Below are 27,437 nucleotides of genomic sequence, written 5' to 3' on the forward strand. Positions count from 1 at the left end.
CATCTGGGCAGGGAGGAATTGCAGGCTGACAGCCTAGAAATGAGCTCAGCTCTTCGGGTTCTTTGATTTTGAAAGTCATCTTTAAGTCAGCACCAGCTACAGATGAAATGGGATTTGCTTTTATGTTAGTGGTAAAAGATAAAAGTAAGTTAAAGGATAAAAGTAAGTTAAAGCTTGGCTGTAAATTCCGTATAAGAAACATCTTGCACAAGATCAGGTTACTATTTTGCCCTGCATTGCAACAGCATCTAATTTTAAACAAATTTTCTGCCTGTGAGAATATACGGACTGCAGATTGAAACATTTTTGTAAGAGTCCCTGACATTAAAATCTTTACTGCTGGGATATATTCATCCACTACTCACAACCTACATTCCTAACCAACAATCTAACAAAAAAAAAAATTGACCGGAAGACTTATTTTCCCCACAACCTGTTTTTAATTTACTTGGAATTAAAATTATAAGGAAGGTCCTTCCAAAGATGTGGGTGTATAAAGACATTAATTATACAATCTAGTCATTAAAATAATGCTACCAACAGGAACTCAGCCACGTACCTGAAAATTCTTTCCACCTTCTTATAACAGACCTGTCATCCTCAGCCACCATGACGCCCTTAATAAAGGTGTGTCTTCTAACATGCTCAAAAAAATTCAGCTTTGCCAACCAAATGTCACGCTTGACCACAAAACCCCTATAAACCCCCAATGTCCCAAAACAGCTGAAAAAAGCCATGCTAATTTCACCTGTGTGAGAGCCAAGGCCGGTAGAAAAGGAGTTATTAATTACAAAAGGTTTGATTTGCACTTGGAATGACAAAGGTCACACAGCTACATAAAGATTATACCCTCAAAAAGAACCTTCATAAGTCCCTGGACATTTCTCTGGGAGATGGTTGCCAAGTCCTATCCTGCTGTGTGATAGAAAGTCACTGAAAAATGACTGTAAGTGGAAGGTCTTCAATTCAGTTTTGATTTATTGGTGCCCAATTAGAACAGACACTTTAAGTAGCACTTGCTACGGTAGCTAAACACTGGAGCTGTGACTCTGGCTGGTGGGGAAGGGAAGGAGGCAAGGACAGGTGCAAGATTTAAAATGTGCACTTCAAGAGGGGAGCAGACATCGATGGATCACAGGTGTGCCCCAAGCCCCCTTTCAGCACTGTCTACACACACACCTTCACCACCTATCAAATCTCATCATTTGCTGCCTAAAGGTCCTGCACCAGGTGAAACAAGACCAGACAAGTGTGACTGATCCTTCTACGTCTTCACAGGTCAAATTCCTGCCAAAAATGCACTGAATTTCCCTTTTCAATAGATGAGAATTGGAGGAGTGTAAATACACAAAAAAAAAGAGTCTGATTTTTTCACTGCTTCAGAATAAAGTTCCCTGTTCAGCTCATCTAATTTTTGGGTGAATAAGGCACCTTAACCTTCACATCATGTATGGGATTTTGTTTTCATCCTCTTCCCCATTTTAAAATTTATGGTTACCATTTAGGCTGATTTCAATTTCCATTAATAATATGTGCAACTGATGTACATTTAAGTGATTTTAATCATGTTGTAGTGACAGGTTTAGCTTAAAGCAGAGCTTCACTTAGAACTATCAAGTAAATTTCTCTTGAAAAGGTCAGTTTAACATTTAACAGGAGGGCCCATTCCAGACAAATTAGAATTTGCTCCACTTGCTTCAAGTGCAAACACTTTTCAGGCTGGCTTCAAGAGAGGCATATCAAGGAAAAGAGGAAAGTGTCAGGCACCCAAGAGAGAAGGTTCACTGATGTCTCCCCACAGCCAGCCCAGACACATAGGTGAAACTGAAATATTCCTGCCCCACTGTTCAAGATCTGGGGCCACATCACCCCACAGAAAGTAGGGAAGGTAGCTCTGACAAGCCCCTGACAAGTCAGAATTCTTATTTCTAATTGCTGCAGCAACAGGAGTGCAGTGGGAGGTGTTTTCTGTGCGAGAGAGGGGTTATAGGGTGTGCATCCCGTGAGGATTTGTTATCGTTCCTGTGCCTGCCAGAGACATTTGGGCTTTCCAGGAGAGCAGCACAATAAGCAGAGAGCCAATACCTGTAATTCTGTCCCAGTGGCACTCTCAGCAGTAGCCCAATTCCATGCACCCTGCAGCTGGTGACAGCTGGCATCATCACAAATGAAACCCAAGAAATAAACTAAAATAAAGAAATAATCCTCGAAGCTGAACCTCCAGAGAACACAGTGACATCAGATCTTGTGGTACCTCCACGTTGCTGATGAGCCTTTCACTGTTAGCACTAAAGCAGAGCCTGTAACCTCCTGTTCCTGTGGCACCCATACAAGAATGTAATATGTCCTAGTAGATCTTTTTCATTGAAAATAAATTTTCCCTAAGGATGTTGTCCATCAGGTGACAGTTCCTGAATAAAATCAAAATATCCTCCAGGGATTTGTCCAAGGATAACCTTTCTAGTAGCTGGCTGAATGACATCATCAATTTAGTGACAGGTTTCACAGTCTTTTTTACTAAGGGTTTTGCTAGTTTCAAAAATGCAAAATTCCTCATAAAACAGAAATTCTGTTTGTCTAGACAGCCAAGTAAGTTTGTCCAGACAGCTAAGTAAGTTCATCGTGGTATAAATTTCCCCTGACAACTCTCAAGTTCTCCAGGAGTATTAGAGAAGCCTCAAAAGAGTATTTTTGACATTTGTGCTGTCACACTTCCTGAACAATCTTCATTATTTCACAGGTTTGTGCTTCTGCCTAGAAAGAGTGGTTGGGGGGGAAAAAACTAAACAACAAAAACATACGGAAAGAACAAAACCCAAAACCACAATAAAACAGAAAACAAAGCCGCACACAAACACAGTGTTTGAAAGTTCAGAGATAAAACTGAAATTTAATTCAGTCATCTGTAGGGTCACTTGGAAATGCTTCACATATGTTTTCACTTTAGAAAATGCCAACCTGCCAAAGCAAAACTTTCCAGAAAAGCTCCTGAATGGAATTTCCTTGCAGAACATCAGAAGGAGCAGATGTTTTTAGTTTTGAGATGTGAGAGGTGCAGACTTTGTTGGAAAGAGAGGACAGCACTCAGCAGAAGAGTCAGCTAAAGTTCTGATTAAAAGCATTAAAACAACAGCTGGGGCTGCTACTGCAGCAACCACCTATATCCTGAAATTAGTTTCAAGCAAATCCTCCTTCACAGCAAGGCAAACGCTGAGGTACAGTCATTCTCAAATAATACAAAACAATTTAGGAGCATCCTCCATTTGAAGAGAGCTCTCTCAGCCATCTTCTGCTAATTATTGTGGGGTGGTGCTCTTCTTCACCCCTTTGAACTCTGCTTGTGTGTAGAACAGAGAAAGATGTTTAATAATGCAACCACACTCATAATTGTGGAGAAGAGTAATAGATTCACCAGCAATTTGACTAATCAAGCTGACAAAGTGATTTGGTTCAAAAAGGGAAGGACTCTCTCAGCAGCAGTTCATTAAAATAAAAATGAAATTCTGCACATTTCCAGTGTAACAAAATTTACTGGTTCAAAAGAGGGAAGATAATCTCAAGTATAAGCAAGAAAAATCAGGTATAGGGTGCAGCTGAGACTGGAAAGACTCTTTTAACTTCATTACAGACAATCAGCAAATAAAATCTGCAAAGAGGAGGTCCCGCAAGGGAAGCCCTTGCACCTAAAACCATTTATGTCAGGTGATTGTAAACAGTGGCTGAACAAGACAGATTCTCACAGCAATGGAGACAACTGTGGCTCTGAGGAAGGACTGTGACAAACCTCGGAAAGTAAGCCAGAGGTTTTTTATGAGAAATGTGTGTTTGCAAGAAAAAAGTAAAGCTACTTTAAAAATGGAAAGCTGACTCATCCACACACAGCACAGCAGTGGTCTCATGAAGTTATCAACACTCTGTGAGGCTGCTGAGAGTCAAGGAACTCAGCCTGGGTGGCAGTGTGAGAATATATTAAAATAAGTGTCTTTTTGTGGGAATGTTTTATTTATGAGAGTAGAACAGAACTGTTGAAGAGAACGAAATAAAATTCCTTTGATTTTATTTACCATCTTACTTCATGTTAAAACTTAATGGGGAAAATCCTGAAGTTATTAACAGTTTAAAAACTACAGATTTTATTGAATTCCTGAGCTGCTAACAGTTTTTATACACAGGACATTTCAAAATGGTGTAAAAGATGAGATAGATGGGAGAAGCTGCTTCTGAAGAGAATGGAGGAAACAAGAAAAGATGGCTCAGGAAAAGCTGCCTCTCAAATGGCCCTTAAGGACCATTAAGGGACATTGACAGAATGAGGCAGAGGAAGGGCTTTCACCTGCAGGAGAAGAAGCAATTGTGTCTGGGAAGAAATGTGTTACAATCCAAACTAGTTCAAACCACCCAGAAAATCCATCAGGAAGGCATCCAAGTGGGACAAACAATCTCAAATCCTGTAAACAGGTACCCAAAAAAGAAGGCTCTGGTGTTCCAAGCCTGGCTTGTTTGCTTGGTCACTGATGCAGGACAGTAGAAGAGGGAACCTGAGGGCAGGGGAGAAACTGCACACTCCAAAATTCCTTTGAATTTGAATTTATCTGGTGTGGCAACACTAGACACTGAATTCCTTGCTACCAAAAAGATAAAATCACTCTGAACTTTTCTACGTTTGCATATGCCAGATACACTTTTCATCCCAGTGATGCACAGATACCAAAAGAAAAGAGCATATGTTACCAAATTTCTTCAGCCCTGTTGAAAAGCATGGAAGAGCACCAACTGGATTTAGGGCCAGACTCGGGAACATAACCAAATCCTGCAGAACAGATGTAACCACCAGTGCTGGGAGTTCTTATTGGCCAGGAAGTGGAAATAAGGCTAATCCTGGCACTGTGAAATATTTAGAGTCCCACTTTAACATTCCAGACATTTACAGTTCTTTGGGAAATTTCTGTGGATTAGATCCCAGTTCTTTATTGAGTTTCTGTTCCCAAGGAAAGAGATATTTAACTGAAGCCACTATTCCCAAATATTATGTTGCTCAACCAAAGAAAAAAAAAAATGGACAGCCAAGGTAAAATGCCTGTTGTCACTTTTTTTGTCTGAGTGTGAAATAATTGAGCTGAAATGTATTTTCTGAGGGCTCTGCAAAGGTGAGCAGGTAAAGGAATCTTATTCTACAGGGAAACAGAGAGGGACAAGTGGACAACTGTAGTGATTGTATTGTCACTCCTGAATCATGAGACCCCTACTGCCTCCATCCACTAAGGCTGTTGAGCTAGGTCAGAGGCTGATTAGTCTTCAACCCCTGGACTTGTGCATAATAATTAACTCCTAGCTCACCTTAATGAAACCTTGAACCAAACATCTCCTTTGGGTACTCGAAGAAGGAGAAACCAACTCAGCTAATTAGACAGAGTTATCACAGCAGCTAATCAGCACACCTACATTCAGCCCAGTGATTGGTACCAGCTGGGGAATCATTTCAAAATTTACCAGGGAATTAAGAAAGCACACCTTTGGGACCTGCTAGGATAGAATTCTTTGGCTGACAGAGCAAAAAAGATGCAGGAGATGAAGCAGCAGCAGCTAAAAGTAAAGTTTGCTTTAGAAAATCAGGAGTGAAGACAAGCAAAACACACAAGAAGTGATTCTTGTAGCAATTAATAGATCATCTGATTTGCAGTGCTGGTTGGGCAATGGAGCAGTAGTCTACTTTAGGGGAAGCACTAGCAAGAAAGCATCATTAATTAATCCCAGCTAGTCAGCCTAGAGTGCAGCAAATGACAGCACTGGAACACAAACTGTAAGTAAATCACATCTACCCCTGCCTGGGGACTGGGTCTGCATCTCTGTTCTCTACCTCCAGACAAACCCAGTCCTAGTCCATTATTTCAATTAATGGAACAGTCTTTTGGTATTCAATTAAGACATTATTACTTGTCTACTCTATGACTGGCAGAAAGGCAACAGTAGCAGTGGATCTTCCTAACTGTACCACATTAACTCAGTGCTGGTGCTGACAAGTCCTGTCCAATTCAGAGGCTGGTAAGTTCAGCTCCTTGAGTGCAACCACCTCATCTTTGCAGGACTCTGTCAGTAGAAGAGTTATGCTGCCAGCCCTGTTCCTTCAAAGAATCTAAGCCTCTTGGCAGTTTTTTGGTTTTGGTTTTTTTTTCCTTTGGCATTTAGACATTACAGAGTGATATTTAGATATAGCAGAGGTTCTGAACAGATTGTCCTGTGTGCTCTGTAAATCAGGAGCAGCAAGCTTGGGACTTATGGCAGGACTAATGCCAGCTCATGATCTGAGCAGATGAGATTCATCTGCCACAGGTCTCTGCCACAGCTGTACAGCACTGTTAGAGGCACAGCTGGTGCCTAAAACCAGGGCAACCACCTGCACCCACTCCACAGAACCACAGAGCAGGAGAGGTTGTGGCACCCTGCTGCAGAGAAACAGGAGCTAAGCTTGGTCAGGAAAGTCTAACAGCTACTGTGGGATCCCTGACAATGTTTTTCCTGTTTTGTCTCCCAGAGAGGGCACAGTGACCCCAGAACACATAACAAGGACAACAGCCTTAGCTAGCCACTGATCAAATCTATCCACCCCCAACAATTTGATCCTCAGACAAATTCTTCCTTAAAATTTCCCTCTGCCTCAACATCTCTGATTCCATGGATGAAAATCCTATTCATATTGTTGAGGAACTGAGTTTGATTGTTCACAGAGTCCTCCAAGTTCACTTATCTGTTATTAACTTTAGCACCTATTCTCACTGCAAATCCCTCTTAGGAATAGGATTCCAATCCCAGAAGGTGGAAACTCCTCCAAGAATTAGGGCAGCAACCTGACAGTCACTGCCTGCTGTGCCAGCAACACTTCCTTCCCCACTGCACTGGGCCCACCCGTGTGCTGTATCCACCCAAATTCCAGGAGACTCATCTGGAACAGTCACAGTGCAAGGGCTGTGTTCAAGGGTGGTACATTACTGCTTGGTGCCCAAAGAAACAGAAAGGAGACATTTTACAAATACTGATTCAAAAGAACTTTGTGTTCTTATGGATGGTAGAGAAAAGACAAAACAAATCAGACAACAAAAAAAATCTGTCTTTTTGGATAGGTAATGAGCCCGACCCAAAGCTTACTGAAATCTGCACAGGCCTTTCCACAGACTTAATGATAGTTTACAGGAGAGTCTGTGTAATTACCCTATATAATTACATAAAAGCCTACTAGAGGTTTAGTGATTGAGAAGACAAATGTTTATAACATCTGCATTCAGGAAAGTTCTGGACTGCTCTGTGATGTTCCAGAAGAAAATATATTATTTAGCTTTCAGAGCAAGACTTAAAGCTTTTTGAAACTAACAAAAAAATGTCAGAAGCAGGGTGGCCAGAGAAGTAACATTTTAGAAAGGAAGGGGCAAATCTATGTGGGAGGACAGGATGACAATGCCCAGTGGGATATTAAGGCATGTACATGATCGCTGTCAAGGGGAGGCCAAATACACATGTAAATTAAGGCTCTGGCATCTGAGATGTTGCTGATTCACTCAGCATCCTCTGCCCCTTCCTGGAGGAATTTGAGCTCATTAGGTGCAGCTGGAAGACATCAGCTCCCATGAGAAATAAACTGGGTGCCAAAACGAATGGAATTATGCAGCCAGATTCAGAGCATTCAATCCCTGTACTTTCTCTATGTGCCAGACTGAGGAATGGCCTCTTTGTGTTTTCCAAACTAAGAAAAAGCTCACCATCAAAAGCAGAGCCCCGAAGTTAATAACACAGGTGTCAGTGGTCAATCTTTAAGGGAGAGGAGGAATTTCTGCATAAGGGCACATGGACAGGTTGTTGTTGGTACAATCCCATGCAAGGCACTATCTGCAGCCACTGAGAACAATGCTGGCAATACCTGCATGATTCCCTTTTCCCCACCTTTCCAGCAATGAAAAGCTATTTTGCAGCCAGTAGAGGCTGACTCATCCCATCAGATAGTGAACTTCCAGACCTTACAGAAGCTAATGCTGCCTTTCAGATTTCATTCTCAGAACAGAGACATCACAGCTTATTACAATTTAAATTTCCTCTGCTTTTTCCTTTCTGACCAAGACTTCTACAGGCACTTTTGGAGTGGCTCTTTCTATCTTGAAGGTAGATTCAATTCTCTACATCATGTTCAACCAGAAGAAGGCAGAGAAGTCACCAAATTCTTTCAGAAAATTCAACTAAGAAGCCAAAAATGCCCCACTGTAGGTTTAGGCCCACAAATTAAATAGGAGTAACTGATATTTTTCATCACATCCCAAGCAAATGGGTTTTTAGAGTCAAGGTTGTTGCCACTTCTCTGAAGAGAAAAATATTTCTGAAGTGGTAGAGACAGTCTGTCTAGCCTGTAAGCAATACAGAGGTGAAGATCATCCAAAACCATCCCTACTTTAGTTTTCCATATTTCTATTCTCTAGTCAGCAGCATGATACAAATGTGCAACAGGATGAGTTTACTGAGGGGGTAGAATTTTTCTTAACTACTGAATGGAGCTTTCTGAAGTTTCCCTTTTTACTTTCTCTATTCAATAGAAGGATAAAGCAATGCTTAAAGAGCAATCAATCAAGAACACTGTTCTCCAGCTGCTATATGAAGCTCCTTCCCTAAAGGCTACACACAAGTGAAATTTTGTGCATTTACTGCTTTGTCACTTTGACTCTCCAACATGCTGAGTGGCCAGTTCATTTGGAAGATAACAAAGAGCTGGGTGAGTTTGCCTTCATCACACAGTAAGATTTCAAAAACAGAAAGAGGCGTAGGAAAAAGAAACTGGATAGCTTAAAGGCACAGAAAAACCTCTTCCTTCTCAAGCACTAATTCAGGTCTCTGCAGCTGACAGAGGCCAACAAAAACCTGGTGCTTTTCAGCTGCCCATCCTCCTGGATACTAAATCAGCTCAAAAGATGGATAAATTCTGAGAGCAACAAATAAGCCTCATAGATAAACTCACCAAATACCTCCACTAAACACTTCTGCTGCTTTAAAAAGTGGTAGAGGCAGAAGTCAGAAAGACTGCATCAAAAAAGTAACACACATGGCTTGACCTTGTTCTTATACTTTTGTCATCTTTACCTGCTGCAGGTTCACAGTGAAGATACTGGATCTTCCTTGTCCAATGATCAATTCTTAATGACTTGATGGAATTATTTATAATAAAAAAGGCCAGAGTGATAGTTATTATATCAGGAGTAAATAGCCTCACACATTCCCTCAGTTAAATGAGACACACTTGGATTATGGATTTGGTTTGGGGGTAAATTGCAACATGCAGCTCCTCTGCATAATAAATCTAGGTCTTTCATTTTCTTCAAAACCAAACTAAAAACCACATTTTTTCCCTTTTTTGTTGAGCACTGATCATCATTTCAGAGTTACTGTGCATTAGAGATAATCCATGAATATAAATGAGGCTATTCTATCTCTATACATGTTCTGTTCATGCAATTTCAACAGAAATTCTGAAAATTAACAAGCCCTGTTTACTCTTAGAGCTCTATTACATCTTCTTTCTAAACCAATTGACTCAGCATGTTTCTTCTGAAACAAAAAAATAGCAACTGAATGTAGAAGCCAACTGCCAAGCCTAGTGCTTTTATAATTACATTAGTAGAGGGCCTGAAGAATGAATTTATTCTTATTACAATACTGACCATTATTTTCTAATGGGACATAGATTGAATAGATTTTACAGCTACACTATTTCCACCCACCTTTTCTGTTTATTTTGCATTTTAATGATGCTAAAAAGCTAAGTGGTAATAGTAGCCATTAAAGTAATATCAATAGTGAGGAGAGAAGCCTAGCACGAAGGGTGATGCTGCTTTAATATCACTGGACAGAAGTAATTTCTGGAGCTTGTGGAAAGTGGTGCTGTTTGACTCAGGTCAGTGAATTAATACCAGCTTCTACAAGCAGAAGGGCTGAGTCCTCACACAACCCTTCTCACCTTAACCATGTCTAATCTTCTTTGCTCCAAAAATCAGATTTCCTCCCCCATCTCTCATCTGTATTTGTCATCCCTTCCCTATCCTGTGTAATCATTTGGCCATCTTATTCCATCATTCATATCTCCTTCCCTTTGTTATACCTCCCAAGTCACTATTCTAATAAACACACCAAACTTAGTTCAGTTGCAATTTTATACATTTGCTATATCCATGACCTTAGAAGAATGTTTCTGCTCTGTTTAATTTTATGTCTATTCTTTAATTCAAATCGACATTTCAGTTACTCACTTTAATTTCTGCCCAGAAATTCCATCTTGGGAAGAGTTTTACTGAAATTTGTATGCTGTCTTAAAAATCTTTACATGCCAAGTCAGTATCTTAAACATTTCAAAGTTCTAATTTCTTCAAAAATTCAGCTCCTGGCTCCTTAGCTTAAAGAGTCATTGATCAGATCAGATCAATACATTTTGGTCTTTCACAGTGGGACATGAAGTTCAGTTTGTTGCCTATTACACATTGTCCAGTCTTTCTCCACGCTGTAAGTAGAGATTACATAGTCCTGAAAGTTCAACCTTCAGCCTTTGTCCTATTATTATACTTTGTTGAACTAAAATACTTTTTTTTCAAGTGATCTCAACTTACTAAACCATCCATTTGCCCACTGTGACTACCTCAGGTCTCATTTTGATTCACTACCTCACCTGTCTCAAAACTTGGAGATTATACCAGATTTATCACCAGACTAATGGCAAAGAGGCCTTATATCACTGCACCTACAGCTAACCTTCCTGAATGTCATTAGAAATACCTTGCCAGGAAAGGATTCCTTGCACATGACTTCTGGTTCTCATGAGTTTGCTGATTCTTGACTATGCCTAACCAAATATTTCACTATCAAACAGCCACAAACTCATACAGTGACAGAACACAAACCTCCAAACCCCAGCCAGTATCCTGTTCTCTGAATCATGCAGCTCTCTCATATCACAGTAAGTTCATTCATACTCCTGCTCACTCAGATCACAAACTGGGCTGATTAACGCACAAAGAAACACTAAATAAAAAGTAGAATCCCTGTTCTGAATCCAGGGCCCTTTTGCTCCAATCAAACAAATTACTGTGTTGAGGAAGAAAAGTCAGGAGATTGAAAATAACTCCTCCAAGTCTCTCTTAAGGCAGCATTTGGCTTCCAAATGCTGTTGTGCATCATCTTAATAAAGCACTTAGGGAAATAAATCGTAGGCTATTAAAACACTTGTGACATCACAGTCGCTTCTTTGAGTAACATCCACATCTTGAATTTACAATACATGTGTGCTGAGTAGCTGGTGGGTTGTAAAGAAAAAATAAAAAAAGCGTATTGGCTTCTTCCTTTTTTGGCTCCTTTACCAGAGATAAAGTCGACTGGGATTGTAATGTGCTTTTCTTACAAAAGAGTTAGCACTGTGAAAGCTGTTAACATACAGGGAGAGATTACAAAGAATAAGACCATTTACCTTTGAAAAGGGAACACTTAGAAGGAAAATTTACTGAGGTCTCTGAGTTTCTTTCTTACTACCTTCACCGTGACTAGCCTCTAAATTTTATGCTGCCTCATAACAAGAGAGCACATCGTCACTTGAGCACTGGCAGGGAAGTGTAGAGAAATTATATTTCCACAATGCCTGTAGTCAGTGCACACTGCTCACAGCCAAAGGAGGTCAGAGTCCCTGCAAGCCACAGATGTGCTCACTGGAAAGAGCCAACAGTCTATAATTGAGATAACTTCCATTTTTAACTAGATAATAATGTCATATGGCAAGTCATCAAAGCTCATGTTTTGGGGCATAAGCTGATTGCTGCAGCAGCGCAAGAAAGAAGTTATCTCAGAGGTAGAAGGTTTCTTATTGAAAGCTTAACACGGGTAAGAGTTGTCATTATTTTGGCACTGCTGGAGGCAGGCTAGGAAAAAAGTCAGACTCCCCCTTGAAGACTCTAGCAAGGAAAACTCATTTTGAGGAAGAACTGTGTAAAAACTTCATATTCTTGCCTACTCCACAGAATGGCATTGCTTCCACTTAGACAGCTCTACCATGAAGTAAGGAGGAAAAGAAAGGCTCCAGTTCTGCCTCCCTCACCTCACAGAATAGACAAGTAAAGAGGAGCTGAAAATTACAAACACAGTTAGGAAAAAGAGCTTTTTTCATCTCTTCATGAAGAAAATAAAAATTTCATGTTGTTGCTACCTCTAGTGCTTTTCCCAGCAATGGCACAAAGTCCATGATCATAAAACATCTTCAGTAGTGTTTAAACTCCTTGGAAGGAGTTTAAAAGGAATGGGTTTGGTCTTCATTTCTTATTCTTTCGTCTTGCCTCTGTTCAGGCAAAATCCAAGCTAACAACATTGCACATTGACCCAAAGATGACAATCCACTCTTGTATGCCTGCAAAGGCACACAAGAGTTTCTCATGGTTCTGTTAGGTAGTGGAAGAGAATATATCAGACATCTGGCTTGGTAAAGCATAGATGAAATCTGTTAGGCTTCAGCCATGGATGGAGACTGTAGGTTTAGGTAGGTTTCTCCACTCTCACTCTTCTAAGACTGGATTTTATTAACCAGTTTAATCCAAAACCCTCAGCTCATCTACTGTAGATGGACAGGTAATGTAACCCCATTACTCACACATGCAGTGGTGAAGAAGCTTGCCTAAAGCTGGATGTAGGAAGGCCAGGACTCAGAGCTATCCTTCTCATTCCACAGCTCTAAACACTGGAGAAATAAAGGAGACTAAAAATGTGTGGTTTTCAGCCTCCTGAATTGATCTTTTGAAGCTGACAATGTAAACACTCAAACTAACAGTAAGAAAACAGTCACATAAGAAAACAGTCACTTGTTGGTAAAGCAGAATGGGAGCTTAGAGCTGCCTAAAATTGCTTTCATTTGCTGTATTTAGCAAGGGTAATTAAGGGTAATTAAACAGACAGTTGTTATGGCCTCCCATTTCCCTTTCAGGTTATTTGAAAAAGGTTTTCTATTCAAATATAAAAAGACAATATTGCCTGATTTTGACTGCATCCCTTTTCTCCCAGAGGTTATAGGGCCCATCAGACTGGCAGCTGAGTGCTGTGCAGATTATAAAGGCAGCAGCTTAACAAAAATCTCTCAGCAGCTCAAGACAGGCAGTCAGGGCCTGCTGGGGAAGACTGGCAGCTATTAATAAGTGACAAGGAACCTGCCATCTCTTCAGCTTCTGTGTCCCTTCCACTCAGCTTTGTTTCTCTCTAATATATGGGAAATATGCAGTTCCCCATTAACTCTGAGGGGATGTCTCCTTTGTTCCTGTTCTGTCATAGAAGACAGAGCATCTTTGTAGCATTACAACTACGAAAGAGAGAAAATCCTCTAATTTTATCAAAAGTAAACACAAACAGATGTTCAGTAAAAGAACTGTTTGGGTCAGTTTTTATTTTTCTAATGATGGACAGTGTAATCATATAAGCCAATGGCCAGCACTCAGCTGGTTTTCAGGAAAGCCAATCTCAAGGTTCTGCTTGGCCTGACCAGAGGTGAACTTTAGCCTTTGGTATGACAAAGAGGTACCAACATTCTCAGTTCACTGAGGAAACAACTGCATTTTTATTCCACTTCCATCCTATCCCGATTTGCCTTCACAGCTAAGATACTTCAAGCAATTAAGAAAAAAGCTCTCAGGAACTAAGTGTAAAGAATCTGTGTTTGGGCTTTCCCATCTGTACAGCAACTGAAGCCATTCAAGTCTCTCTTCACTGTGTGAAAACCAGGAAGTGGGGCTTTCTCCTGCCACAGAAAAGCTGAGAGTCTGAGCAACCACCCAACTCCAGCAGCTCAGGCTTGAAGGAAAACCAGAAGAAAATTAATGGGAACACCTACACAGATATGTACATAGCCATAAAATACAGCAGTAAAAGTACATTAGTAGAATGAACAACACTTTTTGTGCAGGAAATTTGCCTTGAAGAAAGATCAGATATCACTATCTCCTCATGAAGTCATTTAATGCACAATACATGTGGTGTTTCTGAATTTCTATTCCTTTTCAATTGAGCATCTCTCATAGATACTCTCACCTATCTAGGTTGCAGGATCATTGAAAAGAGATTTTATCTTCACACCCAACTACACAGCACACACTACAATGCATGCTAGGGAAATTCACACAACTTCCTTGCAGAAGAAACTCATTTGGGGCATAGGGGAAATAATGAGTGAAAGGAAAGGATGGCTTTTTACCTCCCACTGGCAAAGCACAGCACCAGTTTAGAGCACATTACAAGTGATGTTCATAACCAGGAGGATTCATCTTCCTCTGCCACTTAATGCATCTCACCACTGAAATGACTTGGTGTAATAGCAGCAGGAAGCTGCCAGCCAGGACAGAAAAGTTCCTGAATTCCCCCATGCCTCCTCCTACATAAGGGGAACTCGAGCTGCAAATTAATTCCTTGCTCACCAGAAATCAAGTCTCTCAGGTTGTTCTTGTCACACAAGCACAAACTTTCACAGTGATAAGTACACAGAGTCTCCTCAATGGTATATCCAAATAGCAAGGGCAAAATTATCCTTCCCTGCCCTAGCTGGTCCAGTGACCTGCACAATATTCACCAGCAGTTCTGTCCACACACAGATACGAGTCTCACCCAGTAGCTTCAGCCCTCCTAAAGGACTCTGTGCCTTCCTACTGAACAGCTCATGCCTTGATGTCCTACTTTACACACACATTCCACTCCACAGGCACAGCAGCCACGGGCAGGATCACACTCAAAAGCCAGCTTTGCTATCACTATTGAAGGCACATTTGATTAATTGTGAGCTCTATTTGTTAGATAAATCAGAAAAAAACCGATAGTTCCAAGCAAGCCACTGTGTTTCAGCGTAAATGGCAGTCAGTTTATGCTGCACAAACATACCATTGATTCATATTTAAATACACATTTTTACAGCACATCTTTTCCAGGTGCTTCACTAAGTTCTCCAAGAAAGACCTGATGACATATGCCTGGCTCTTCCTGCAGTAACAATAAGCTTTGACCGTTTGCCTGGATGGTTCCTGAGGTACAGATGCAAAAATATTTGGGACCTGGATCTGAAAACCTTAGAGTTCAGATCTCAAGTTTGTGTAATGCTTTCAGCTGAAGTATCTCCCTGTTAACCCAAGCTCAGCCCCAAATACAATCTTTCCTTTTGGTGATTAGAAGTGGATCTATCCCTCTGAAGAGTTGAGTACAATTTTACCCAGCTCTGCAAAATGACTGCATAGATATGACAGGAATGGAAGTATCAGAACACAAAGGGTGTTTTACTTTCTGTTCATGAACTGGTAAGTACTGTGTGGTTTGTCTTTCCCCCTAGACATCAGCTCTAGTCTAGCTTGTCTGCAGTTATTACACAGCCACAGCAGATGGATGAACCCTGTGGACCAGAACCAGAGATATTTCTGTTATGTTTTACCAACATCATTTGAGCAAACAGGTACAGCCTAAGAAATAGATATGGAAGTTCATCATCTAATTTACAGAGTAAGAATGATAAAGTACATTGAAACACTGTATGCCTTTAAAGTGGCATGAAAGTGGTGCATTTGTTATTTACAGTATATTGCTAATATATGTCAACATTAATATTCATTATGTTGATTTACATGTTTCTTTCATGCAGAAAATGGATTTGGATTCTTTCTGATTTACTTGATAACACTTCTACATTTCATGACTAACTGCAGCAGAGAACACATTTTTAATAGGCTTAATAAATTTATATCAGCATTAGTGCTGAATATTTTAACCTCACAGGGAGTGAGAAGCACATCACTAAATCCTCAACCAAATCTGATCCTTCATAATATCAGGGTATGACTCTTCAAGATAAGTCAAGGCAAAACTTACATGAGATTGATTAGACAAACACACATGATAAGCCACAAAATGCAATGGTATTACTTGCCCTTATTATTTAGGGAACGTAAAACTGGTAAAATTCAATAAAACATAAGTTTCCTGCTAAACTAAGCATCTGCTGTGGGCTGTTTCCTAGGTAGGTCATTGGGGGGGGTTTGGGTGCACTATTTTTTTTTTGATTGGTTGGTAGTTGCCCCTCCCCACCCTTCATCTTTATTGGAGCTTGTTTTGGTAAAAAAAGAACATCCAAGGAAACTTTGGCAGCCAAGAAGAAGAGTTGACTAGAAGTTTTTATTACTGTTAGTCACCAGGGTAAAATGAGCCCTCTAAGGTACAAAAATTGATCACTATAGAAACTGCTGGGTCCCTAGGGGTCCTGATGGCTGAACAGAGTGTCCCCACACACAGGTAAAGGCTGCACTGAGCTCCACACACAGGCCATAAAAATCCATGTTCTAAGCCCACTTGCAGTGCAAGCAGATCTCCCACTGTGATCAAACCATAAAAAGATACTGCCTCCTACATGAATAGCTGAGTGTGCAAACCCATTCTTCCCTCCCCCAGACACCCTCCAGCATCCATACACTGACCAGCCAGAGGTTCCTACAATTTCAGGGGAGAAAAAGAAGAAAGGATTAAACCCAAAGACACAAGGAAATGTCATTGTTACCATTTCACTAAAGGCCCATGGGAGATAATGTAGCAGCATTTATCAAGCTCTGATATTCATTTAAGAAAAGTGACTTACACTGAGCAACTGGGACACCGTATTTATAGATAAAAGCCTTTCAAACAGTCCTTTTCAAGTTCCTTTCTCCCACAAAACTGCTGGCTAAAATGTGCTTAATGAGACTTTTCTTCCCCTCACTTTTTCATTTCCCCTCATATGGATTTGCTTCTCTTACCTTCTACTTCAGCTAAAAGACCCTAATCTGCTGTTGCAGAGCACACTGTGTCACTAAGCCACACATTATGACCTTATTAGTGTGGCTTAGTGTATTTTAGTGGAAGATAAATGCAAGTTGAAACGAGTCAATCTGCAAAACAGAAGTAAAAGCCTGCATAAAAGGTCCAGGAGAACGATGAACACAATAACAGACATAACCTAGAAATTCCCCTTAAAGGAGGTAAGCAAATACAGACAAACTTTCAGTCTCCTGTTGCAAAAGCTCTCAGTCCAGAGAAGAAAATCTCCACAAACACATGGGCAGCTCTGGGTGGCTGTAGCTCTGATCTGCAGAGAGGGTAAGAAGCCAGGAAACTGCATGCAGAAACATCAACATGGGAGGCTTCAAAACCTGTAGCATTTATAGCCACAGGGCTGGGGTCAACTCTGACTCTTCTCCGGATTGCAACCCAAATTCCCTTCTTGAAAGGACAGAGTTTCATCATGATGTGCAGTGGTGGTGGTGGAAGGAATGGATAGGAAAACTGATGGAAGGGTTAAAACAGCAGTTCAAAGTTAAATAAAAAGGCCATGTAAAAGTTAGAAACAGAGCTAGAAACAGATCCATCTTTAGCTTTCAAAAAATGAAAAAAAAAAAAAAAAAAGGCAACTATAAACAACCCTCACTTTACATATGGAAAATTAAATACAGATCTACATGAGATTTTTCAGCATCCTTGAGATTTCTTTATGGCATATGTGCTGAAGCCTCCTTAATGCAGAAACTAGAAGCAATGATGGGCAGGTTGGAAATTATAATCACTCCTGAGCTGGGAGTTCAGAGTTCAAGCAAAATGTTGGAGTGTCAAGATTATCATCAATACCTTCCAGAAATAACACCGCAACAGATTATAATTTAAAATACTCTCACACTAAGCAAACTCCCCATCTTCCAAACTTCTGGCTGAAAGGAAAGTTTAATTACTGTTATTTTTATACAAAGTTCCAGGAAATGACTCATTTCTGACCAAACACAGAGCATAAGAAGGCAAAGAGGTGAATGGCAGCACTCATGGCTTGACAGTCTCTCAAAGTCCTGAGGGAAAGTGTCGCTCATGCACATCTTTCCAGAGCATCATATTTACACAAACAGGAAAAGATTAGTCCTCCCACAGCTGTCTACAGCTCATGGATACTGTGCACACTATTCTGACATTTTTATTTATTTGAAATGTAAGCTTATCTTACTCCAGTGGTAAAAAACATCTCCTAACTCTCACAGCTTAATCCTCTTTTTGATCTGAGAGATATCTACAGGACGAAGAGAAATAAATCCAATACACTCAGTTAATTGCTCAGTGACAGATAATCTTTCCTCCTCCATTTTCTTTCTCTTCTATAAAAAGTATAACAAAAAGTAAATAAAAACTTCTCAACCAAAACTGTGGAAAAATCCGCTGAGAGGATAACAGCATAATTAAAGTCAGGCCCAGCCTGATGCACTATTTCATTTACCATGTACAGAAGCAGCAGCTCACTTGCCACCCAAAGCTCAGCACACACAGAGCCTCAACAATCTAGAAGATTATACAGATTCTCCCTGTCTCTTTTCTCTTACTGTATTTCATCCCCTCATGTCTGTCACCTGTGGTCTTTTAATTCATCAGTAGTTTTAGAAGGATGATCTCCATCTGTCAGTGTTGCAGCCAGCTATAGTTAAACTAGCTGAGAAATAAAGAAATGTAATCCTAGCAGGAAGTAATGTGTTTATAAAGAGGATGGATTCATACCCTGTAGGCACGGGTATAGTTGGGTTATAGGTGGTTACAGTCCCATCAGTAAGATGGCTTAAATCACCCAAATACACTTTGGAATGACAGATGTGCTTATAACCAGCTATTGCATAAATGACTTGTGTTGGTGACGTGTTTCTACAGCCCCTTATCACTTATCAACCTTTTCAGAGTGCCCTCAGCACAGGAGGCAGAAGTGGGATTTCTTTGCCATGTATTCAAGACAGATTCCTCTTCAGCTGTGGGTACCTGCAGAACTACCTTTCCCCTCTACCCTTCAGAAACAGAACTCCTGATATCAGAAAGCAAATCAGACATGAGATGTTCTCTTCCTTTCCCCAGCATGAAACCCAGAGGCATGAAATAAATTGCAAGATATGTTTCACCCCTTCTCTCAAACCTATTTTTGTTCTATCCTTTCCAAACAAGCAGGGAGATTTAAATTAACATGTCACTTAAGCAGCCAGGAGGAGCAACAGCTAATAACCTCTTTCAGGTACACAGAATAATAAGATTTGCCCACCTTGCCATTTCTTTCCATCACATTAAGAACAGAGAAGCTGTCCTGGGATCTTCATAGACATATTTATCAGTGACCTGAAGGCATGGCTGTATGGGGAGGGGGGATCTAACAGCAGAGCCAGACCCAGGGCAGAGCACAGTGCAACCAGCACGGGCTTACTTAAGGTAACAGGATAGAGGAAAATCCAAAGAAGTGCACTGGCAGCTTCCCGTGCAGCCATGAGCACTTAAGGGCCAACCCCGAATAACAGAGCACTGCAAAGACAAGTGGGTTGATTCTGATTCTCCAGCATTTCCCAGTTCAAAGCATTTGCCAGGGATTCTGGATGGTTGGCCATACAAATGCAATCAAGTCCTGATAAGTGACATGTGCCAAGTGGAGCTGAAGGGTTCAAAGCAAGACAAGTGGTTCCTCAAATAATTTATGGAATTCCTTGTTCTAAGATGTCACAGATACTAAAAATTTTAACACACACCAAAAGATATTGAGAAGGTCAGCTCATGGAATATTAATCCTCTGGAATATACTAAAACAAAAAGAAAATTATTCAGCTCCTCATATATCTTACACTGAAGGCTGAGGGTAACTTAAGAATGAATGCTAGTATAACACTAGAAAGAAGTGTCAGATGTGATAATCATTTTCACATGGCCTTGGTGCCAGCCTGTTTGGAGACATCATGTGGGAGTTGCACATACCCTGGCTTTGAGCCTCCCTGGGACCTGCACAGCAGCTGCACAGATCCTTCTATCTCTTTCCAAGTCCTGTTTTCTCCTCTTCTCCCTCTCCTGCTCTGCACACCAGGGGTACCAGAGACATAAATGACTAATGAATGTTTCCCCTTATTAATCTTTTGACATCTGGTAGTTTTAGAAGCAGACCTGAAGTGAGCAGGCATAGAAATTGGGAAGAATAAACAGGACAAACAGTGTGATTTTCTCCCTCTTCCTTGCTATTTGCTGATATACTCTTCAGGAAGATCATACAAGAATCAAGAAAATGTAAAATCCCAGAAATAGAATCAGGCTACTTTTGTGGAATACTAAGATCAGGAGTGTGTAATTACTGGTGCTAAATAGACTGAGAATTATTTTTCATAAAATACTCAGATTTTTACTTCTTATCAGACAGTTTTCGGTAATAGAATTCCAGACTAGAGGAAACAAACATGCTATTTTTATGTTGTTAATCACATTCTGACATTAGGACTGAGGTCAGTAAAAGTGCTCTGCCCTCACTGTAGCACTTCTACACTGCTGAGGTCCCAGCTATCTGTTACATCCTCCAGTGGCATCCACACAGTCCCTCCCTTCTTAATCAGGGCAAAATCTTATGCCATTGTGGAATGCTCCACAGAAACCAGAAACAGAAGACAGCATAAGGTCATCAGCACAATTCTGTGCTGCATTCATCCTTCTCATCAGGAAGTGTGCTTTCCACTCTGATGTGGCTGTCCCAGTTTCAGTCAGAAAATAGTATCTCAACACAATTCTGTGTCACATAAGCAGATCTCCAGCACTGTCAGCAATGGGGAAGGAGCTGCCTATGCATGCTGAAATGCCATCACTTCAGCAACGACTAGCACAAACTCCCTGGAGAAAAACATTGCCAAAGCCACAACCCTGAAAGACCCTTTATGTGTGCTCACACCATAGTAAAGACAAAGGAATAGAAAGTCGTGGCAGCAAGGTGTATGAAATTAAAAGTTTGATTAACCTCCCATAGTGGGATGAAAACCCATTTATTCAACCCTACAAAATACTTTTGAGTATTCCTGTTACTGCTCAGAATAAATCCTAGAAGTTCTGTGTTTCTTTAGGTTTTAGTCTGTTTGGTTTATGTGTTCATGCCAGTAGGTGAAGCAGTAGCCCAAGTTCAGAATATACTTCATGTCAAAAATCCCTCCTCAGTCAGTCTATTAAAACCTGCACAGCTCCTGAGCAAAAAAGCTATTTGTTCTACTTCTGACCAAAACTCTCCCTTAGAAAACTCCTTTCCTATACAAGTGTACTAAACAAGTTCATTCTAACAAGAAGTTTTAGTTCTAAATGCCCAAATTTTCTTCTATCCTGCCAGTAGCCTGTCCACGCTCATCAGTAACCGGAATACAAAACTCCTAAACTCCCCACCGAAGTTTTACAGATGAAACCACAAGAAAATCTCCCTTTCAGCTCATGAAATTAGTCCTAGGGACACATAAAAGAGGAAATACCTCCCAGATTAATTTTTCAGAGAAATAAATACAGGCACTATCTGCTCACATTGAATCCAAATAACTACCTTAAGAAATTGTTCACGGCCCAGCTCTTTCCTTTGGTTCACATAGTGCATGATATGCTTTTAAATCATGAAAGTATCAAAACATTCCCTATAAATTGGTTCAGCAGTCAAGTTCACACAAGTGGAAATCAATTATCTAGTAGTAATCCCATCAGTTCTAATCAACAGACGTTGAATACTCACTCACAGGTATTCCCCCAGTCTCAGCAGCACTGGCTTTTCATAAGGATCATTTGGGCAGACAGCCATGAGATCCTTCATTACAAACAAGGACTTTGGGCTGTTCAGTTCTCCCAAAAGTAAACTAATTGGTTGATTTCAATTTGAATAAGATGGGAAAGGGGAAATCAAAAGACAGAATATCTGAGAAGTACCTTATCTAACTGAAACAAGACAATCAGACTTCAGTCTTTTTGTCCTTGAGTATGAAAGAACAGGAGTGAGAGAGGGTTTAGCTAGAAACCTTCCAGCACTTTTAAAGAAATCCAATTAAATTAAATAAAAGAATTGTATCAGGCTTTTCCTATTTAAGTAAGGTGGTAATTATTAACTCAATTTATCTGCATACCTCCAAAGAGAGCTCTCTGTGATGCTTCCCAGGTTGTAGTCATACAGCTTTGTCAGAATTAGAATCACCTAAAGGCAAAAGAAGAAATCATGGTTAGTCTCAAACAATTACAATCTCACAGAACTGAAATGACTCCGGGGAGGGCTTAGGATTCCTTTAATGGGTGCTTAACATAATTGAATGAATTGTTAAAAGCATTTGCCTAAACTGACATGGGAAGAATTTACAGAGATCTATGTTGAGCCCTTTTTTGGACCTTTTTTTGTTCAGTTCCTCTGCATGACATCTCCCACAGGTTCTTCCCTTAACCCCAGGAGGCAGAGTGCAGTGGGAATGAGTTCAGATCTAGACAGAGTTTCACAAGACGAGATCTTGTATGCAGTAGAAATAGTGACTATTTTCTGCTCTGTTTCACAGACACTGAAGCTGCTGATCCTTTTCATAGCTGTGGTGCACAGATAACCCACAGACCTGTCTCCAGTCAAACACTTTTTGGTTGCAGCAGATGATTTGACACCAGTTCTGACTGATCACCAGTTTTGACTTGGGAGACTCAGGCTGGACATCAGGAAAAATCTCAATAAGGATAATAGTTAACACCTGGACAGACTACCCAGAACATCTGTAAAGCCTCCATCCTTGGAGGTTTTTAACACCTGGCTAGACAAAGTCATGGCTGACCTGATCTACAGCTGGTGATAACACTGCTTTGAGTAAGAGGTTGAACTGTGGACCTTCAAATATCTCTAGTAACCAATGTTTCTACAACTTCACTGAAAAGTTTTAGGTGTAGTCAGAACGGAAGTGTTTCCAAGTTTATGACTTCTATTAGCTCTTTTGATAAACAGCTTTTCCCTCCTGCCAAAACAGGCACTTCTAGAATAAAATTATCTTACCATGGGGAGGAAAGCAATTTTAACAAAAAGAATTTGCAGTGAAAGATTTCAGCCTGCTCTTTTGTTAGTGTCTTTACAAACTTATTTCTGGCTTTCAAGATGATGGGCTTCTTTAACAAGATCTACATTTGGGACAAACTACCAGATCATTACAATTGCTACTAATTTATTTTGCATGTCTCCCTGCCAGGGCACTGTATATCTTATCCTCCTCCCTATCCCATTAAAACAGCAGCAAATTAGAGACTCCACTCTTACCTGACAAAACCTCTGATCTATATGCCTCTTATTATTTTCAGCCTGGCTTCCTCAGAAATGAGGCTCACAGAAACACAATCCCCCTGGTCTCTTGGTAAAATCACCAGCTTCAACCAATTTGCTGCAAAGCTCTGTAGGAAGTTCAGTGCCCATCAGCCCAGTGCCAGCTGGCACCAGCATGGACAGGAATTGCCACAAGGAGAGGAACAGACCTCACCACTGCCTTTTCCAAAGCCAAAAGCACATCTCCCTCTGACACACCGATTGCCCTGAAACAGCCACAATGGTAATTATCTCCATCCAATACTCAGTACATGAGATAGCAGAAAGAGGAGTGCAGAGGGCAGAGAACACACCTCTGACAAGACATCTCTTTCTTTTCAACTCCTGAATCCTTCCCAGCACGGGGAAAGGCTGCCCAAAGCATTTCCTATCTGCATGAACACAAGTCATGTGTGGCTCATAGGAAACTCACACAACAGCCATGATCCCCCTCTGCTCCCCAGGGCACCCTGACATCCCCTCTGCTCCCCAAAACCCCAGTGCTGGCAGAGAGGAGCTTCCCTCTCTCCTGGCAGGTCCCTCTTTGAAGAGGGAGCCAAGGTGGGAAGCCCCAGCCAAGGCAGAATCCAGAGCCAGGGTGGGCACATATTCTTTGCCAAAGCTAATGCCAGCCAGGGCTTTGTAAGTCCTTATTTCAACCTGAACCCTCCCAGGAACGCTCATCAGTGACAGCAGGGCAGCTGTGTGCTCCAGGTACAGAGCTGTGCCACTGCCACCCCTCACAGCACCCTCTGCACAGGCTGCAAATTAAAATCAAGGCGGGGAGACCAAGGAAGGGGATGGGATGTGCCTTTCTGAACACCACCCAATGGAAGGTGGCAGTGAACTCCACTCCTGCTTGGAGACATCATGTGGGAGTTGCACATACCCTGGCTTTGAGCCTTCCTGGGACCTGCACAGCAGCTGCACAGATCCTTCTATCTCTTTCCAAGTCCTGTCTTCTCCTCTTCTCCCTCTCCTGCTCTGCACACCAGGGGTACCAGAGACATAAATGACTAATGAATGTTTCCCCTTATTAATCTTTTGACATCTGGTAGTTTTAGAAGCAGACCTGAAGTGAGCAGGCATAGAAATTGGGAAGAATAAAGAGGAAAATCAGTGTGATTTTCTCCCTCTTCCCTGCCACTGGCTGATGTACTCTTGGGGAAGATCACACAGGAATCAAGAAACACTTTCCCCATCTGCAAAATTCAAGAATTAGAATCAGGCTACTTTTATGGAATACTAAGATCAGGAGTGTGTAATTACTGGTGCTAAATAGACTGAGAATTATTTTTCATAAAATACTCAGATTTTTACTTTTTCCCAAGTGAAGAAAATTTACAAATCTTAAAACAGCCATGAAAGAAAACTCCATTGAGAATTTTAATCTGATCATTTGAGGGTAGAAAAATTGTAATTGCCATCCCAAAAAGAATATTAAATGAAAAAAAAAAATTAAAAGTGCCAATAGGAGAAATCAAAATATTTCCCCTCCAGAGGGCTGCAATGTCTCTTTTGTTCTTTTTTCTTCCTCGGTAAATTTCAGTAAAACCCACACAATCTTAAAGCTCTGTAGTTGTCTTGGAACTGATGGGGGAAGACAGCCAGCTGCACTCCATCACAATTCTTCTTGGTATACCTCCAACAATCCTTCTGCAGAAGCATCCCTGGATCCACCCAAACATGCATATCAGTTACTGACTAGCTACATCAAGAACCCTTAGCAAAACTGATATATCCTGACTGTAAATTTAGGATAAAATCTTAGCATTTAACATTCCCAAGATCTGACACCACGCTGTGGCAGACACATGCACCAGTTTCTGGACTAAAGCTTAGATATCTCCACTTGGTGCAGGAACTATTATCCTTTGAATAGGTACTACACATAAGCGCTTTTTCTATTAGAAGCTTTTTAATTTTTGAGAATCTTTATTGCCTTCCAAATGTGTCTAAGATCATCCATGGTTTCAGTAGTCTCCTTGTGTCATTTACTATGGTTCAAATATCAATAACAGATCTGCTCAAACATGTATGTGCAAAATAAACAAATAATTGGGCAGAAAAGTAATTTCTGCCCTAGAGGTCACTAATCATTTTTCCCTTTCGTAATGATACTTGAGTAACCTATGCAAGGCCATGTTTTTGGATATATTTACTTCTTCAGAAACAATTTTTCTTCTTTGCTGTTCTCATTTCTTTGTTATTTAGCCTGCAAAGGTTAGTTCGTGTTTAAGATTGTTTCTTTTTCTTTTTTTTCCCACCCTCTGTGGCTGTCACTGTGCAGTACTGAGGAACCTAATGAACAGAGACATGCATATTATGTTGTTCTAAATGTCAGAATAGGGGCTGTGAAGAAGCACAGTAATGAAACGAAAATAGTGTCTCGCCTTTTCTTCATTTCTTGCTTTGTTTTTGCTTTCTGGGACTGTGTGTTTTTCTCCCTTTTTTGCCACTTGCAATGCAAGCTAACAAGAGCAATAAGGAAAAAAAAAGCAAACTAGAAATAGAATGAAAAGGAGCTAAAAATCCAGTCTTATTCCAGCTCTGCTGTGAATACAGATAACCCTTCCTCTTGCATAGAAATAAATACAAGGCTTCAGAAAGTAGTCTGTTCTTCATTAGGATCAGCACTTGAAGTGGATTATTCTGCCACAGCAGGTGGGAAAGAGAAGGAGAAACAAAACTTTATCACTTCTGCACTGACAGCTCAGAGCAAAAGATCTGATCCTGGGTTTACCACATTCCAAAGTGACTGCACCTACCAAGAGATAGAACACTAAAAGTGGGTTTAGTTACACACATGAAGTGCAAGAAACAGACACCTGGGAAGGCAGACTGACAAAAGAGGTGCTTAAATCTGGTTCACCATCTCCCAAAGGAAATCCATTCCCAGGCTATTCTGGGAAGGACAGGGCATTCACATCTTGGACACCATCACGTTTTTCTTCAAACCATAAGAGCATTAAAAAAAAACAAACAAACATATTTTGTTAATCTATCCTGACCTGTAACTGCTTTTTAAGACTTGAGATGTGAAGGACCATCTATAGCTTTCAAAACATAAATTAGTGGCTGGGAAGAAGAGACTGCTCTGTGAACTTGCTAGATTGGGCCCTAGGAAGATCTTTGCTATCACAGGAGGAATTCCAGGGTAAACATGGCTAAATTTTTCCAGACCTACTTTGGCTTATGGCCAAGTGATCCATGCTGTCTCCCTTCCTTGCACTTCTGCCCCAGGTTTACAACTGGCTAACATCTTTGTCTTGACCTTGTTTTCAACTACTCTGTAAATACTTCTAGCAAGGCTCCCTCGGGATATGGGTCAGAGCTTGTCCTTTATCGCAGCACAAGTTCCAAATGTAATTAAATGGTTTTCCCCCTTGGCAAAAAAAAAATATTTCTCTCACCAAACAGTGCTGAACCAGCTGGCCAGGAAGGCAGTGGAAGTCTGCACTCTGCTACTGACCAGGCTCATAACTCACTGGGAAAGAAGCAACAGGCTGCACTCTGTGCCACTGTAACTCATCTGGGGTCACGATGTGTGTCCTCAGAGCAAATCAGCCAAAGCTGCCACAGAAACCAGCACTGAGGAGCTCTCAGCACAGGCAGCTGTAACACTCCCCGAGGGAAATTCATTCCTGGGAATGCTACGTGAGTACTGTGTCAAAAGATGTCCATACTCATTCAAACTCAGCTAAGCAAGGACACGGGCTATGTCACAAACACTATCACTGTGTGTGAGGTTTGATCACCATTATTAAGATCCACTATACAACGTGGTCTGTGATAATCCCACTCAAGTTTATTTACATCAGAGCTCTTATCTTCAGTATATTTTATTTATTCCCATGACCATCCCCAGGTCCTCTCAGTGCTTTCCACCTTACACAGCACAACAGGGTCTAAATTAATAACCAACACTTTCATGGCTTTGTAGTGATAGACATTTTTTTTTAAGCAGAACACCACCCTGAAATTTCTAAAGGTGTTCACTGTAGCTTCTTGGGCCCTGAATTTTACAATGTTTCCTCTAGACTGAACTAACCTTGTGCCAGAAAGATGGCCCCTTATGGGGACCTTGAATCCTACAGGATTCAAATGCTGATTTCAAATCACAATAGACTTCACCTGTGAAGGAAAAACCAGAACTGAACCTCTGCTTTAATGTTTCCAGACTTTCATGCTTTTACATGTATTTTTCCATGCATTTCAGTCAAGGTTGCAGCTGTCCTGGGGTAATCCACAGCACTAAAGACCATGTACTTATTAGTCTACTTTCCTG

General features: G+C 40.8%; 1 protein-coding gene across 1 annotated transcript in view; it reads right to left on the reverse strand.

Annotated features, from left to right (window-relative positions):
• LOC106850838 (VPS10 domain-containing receptor SorCS1) overlaps window positions 1–27,437 on the reverse strand; it is a 262,520-nt gene that overhangs the window by 158,825 nt on the left and 76,258 nt on the right. Inside the window, exon 2 of the mRNA XM_014872450.2 lies at window positions 21,954–22,021. Within this exon, the coding sequence (XP_014727936.1) occupies window positions 21,954–22,021 (68 nt within the window). The remainder of the gene's footprint in view (window positions 1–21,953; window positions 22,022–27,437) is intronic.

Source organism: Sturnus vulgaris, chromosome 8 (assembly GCF_052056855.1).
Source record: "Sturnus vulgaris isolate bStuVul1 chromosome 8, bStuVul1.hap1, whole genome shotgun sequence".
Taxonomy (NCBI): Eukaryota; Metazoa; Chordata; class Aves; order Passeriformes; family Sturnidae; genus Sturnus; species Sturnus vulgaris.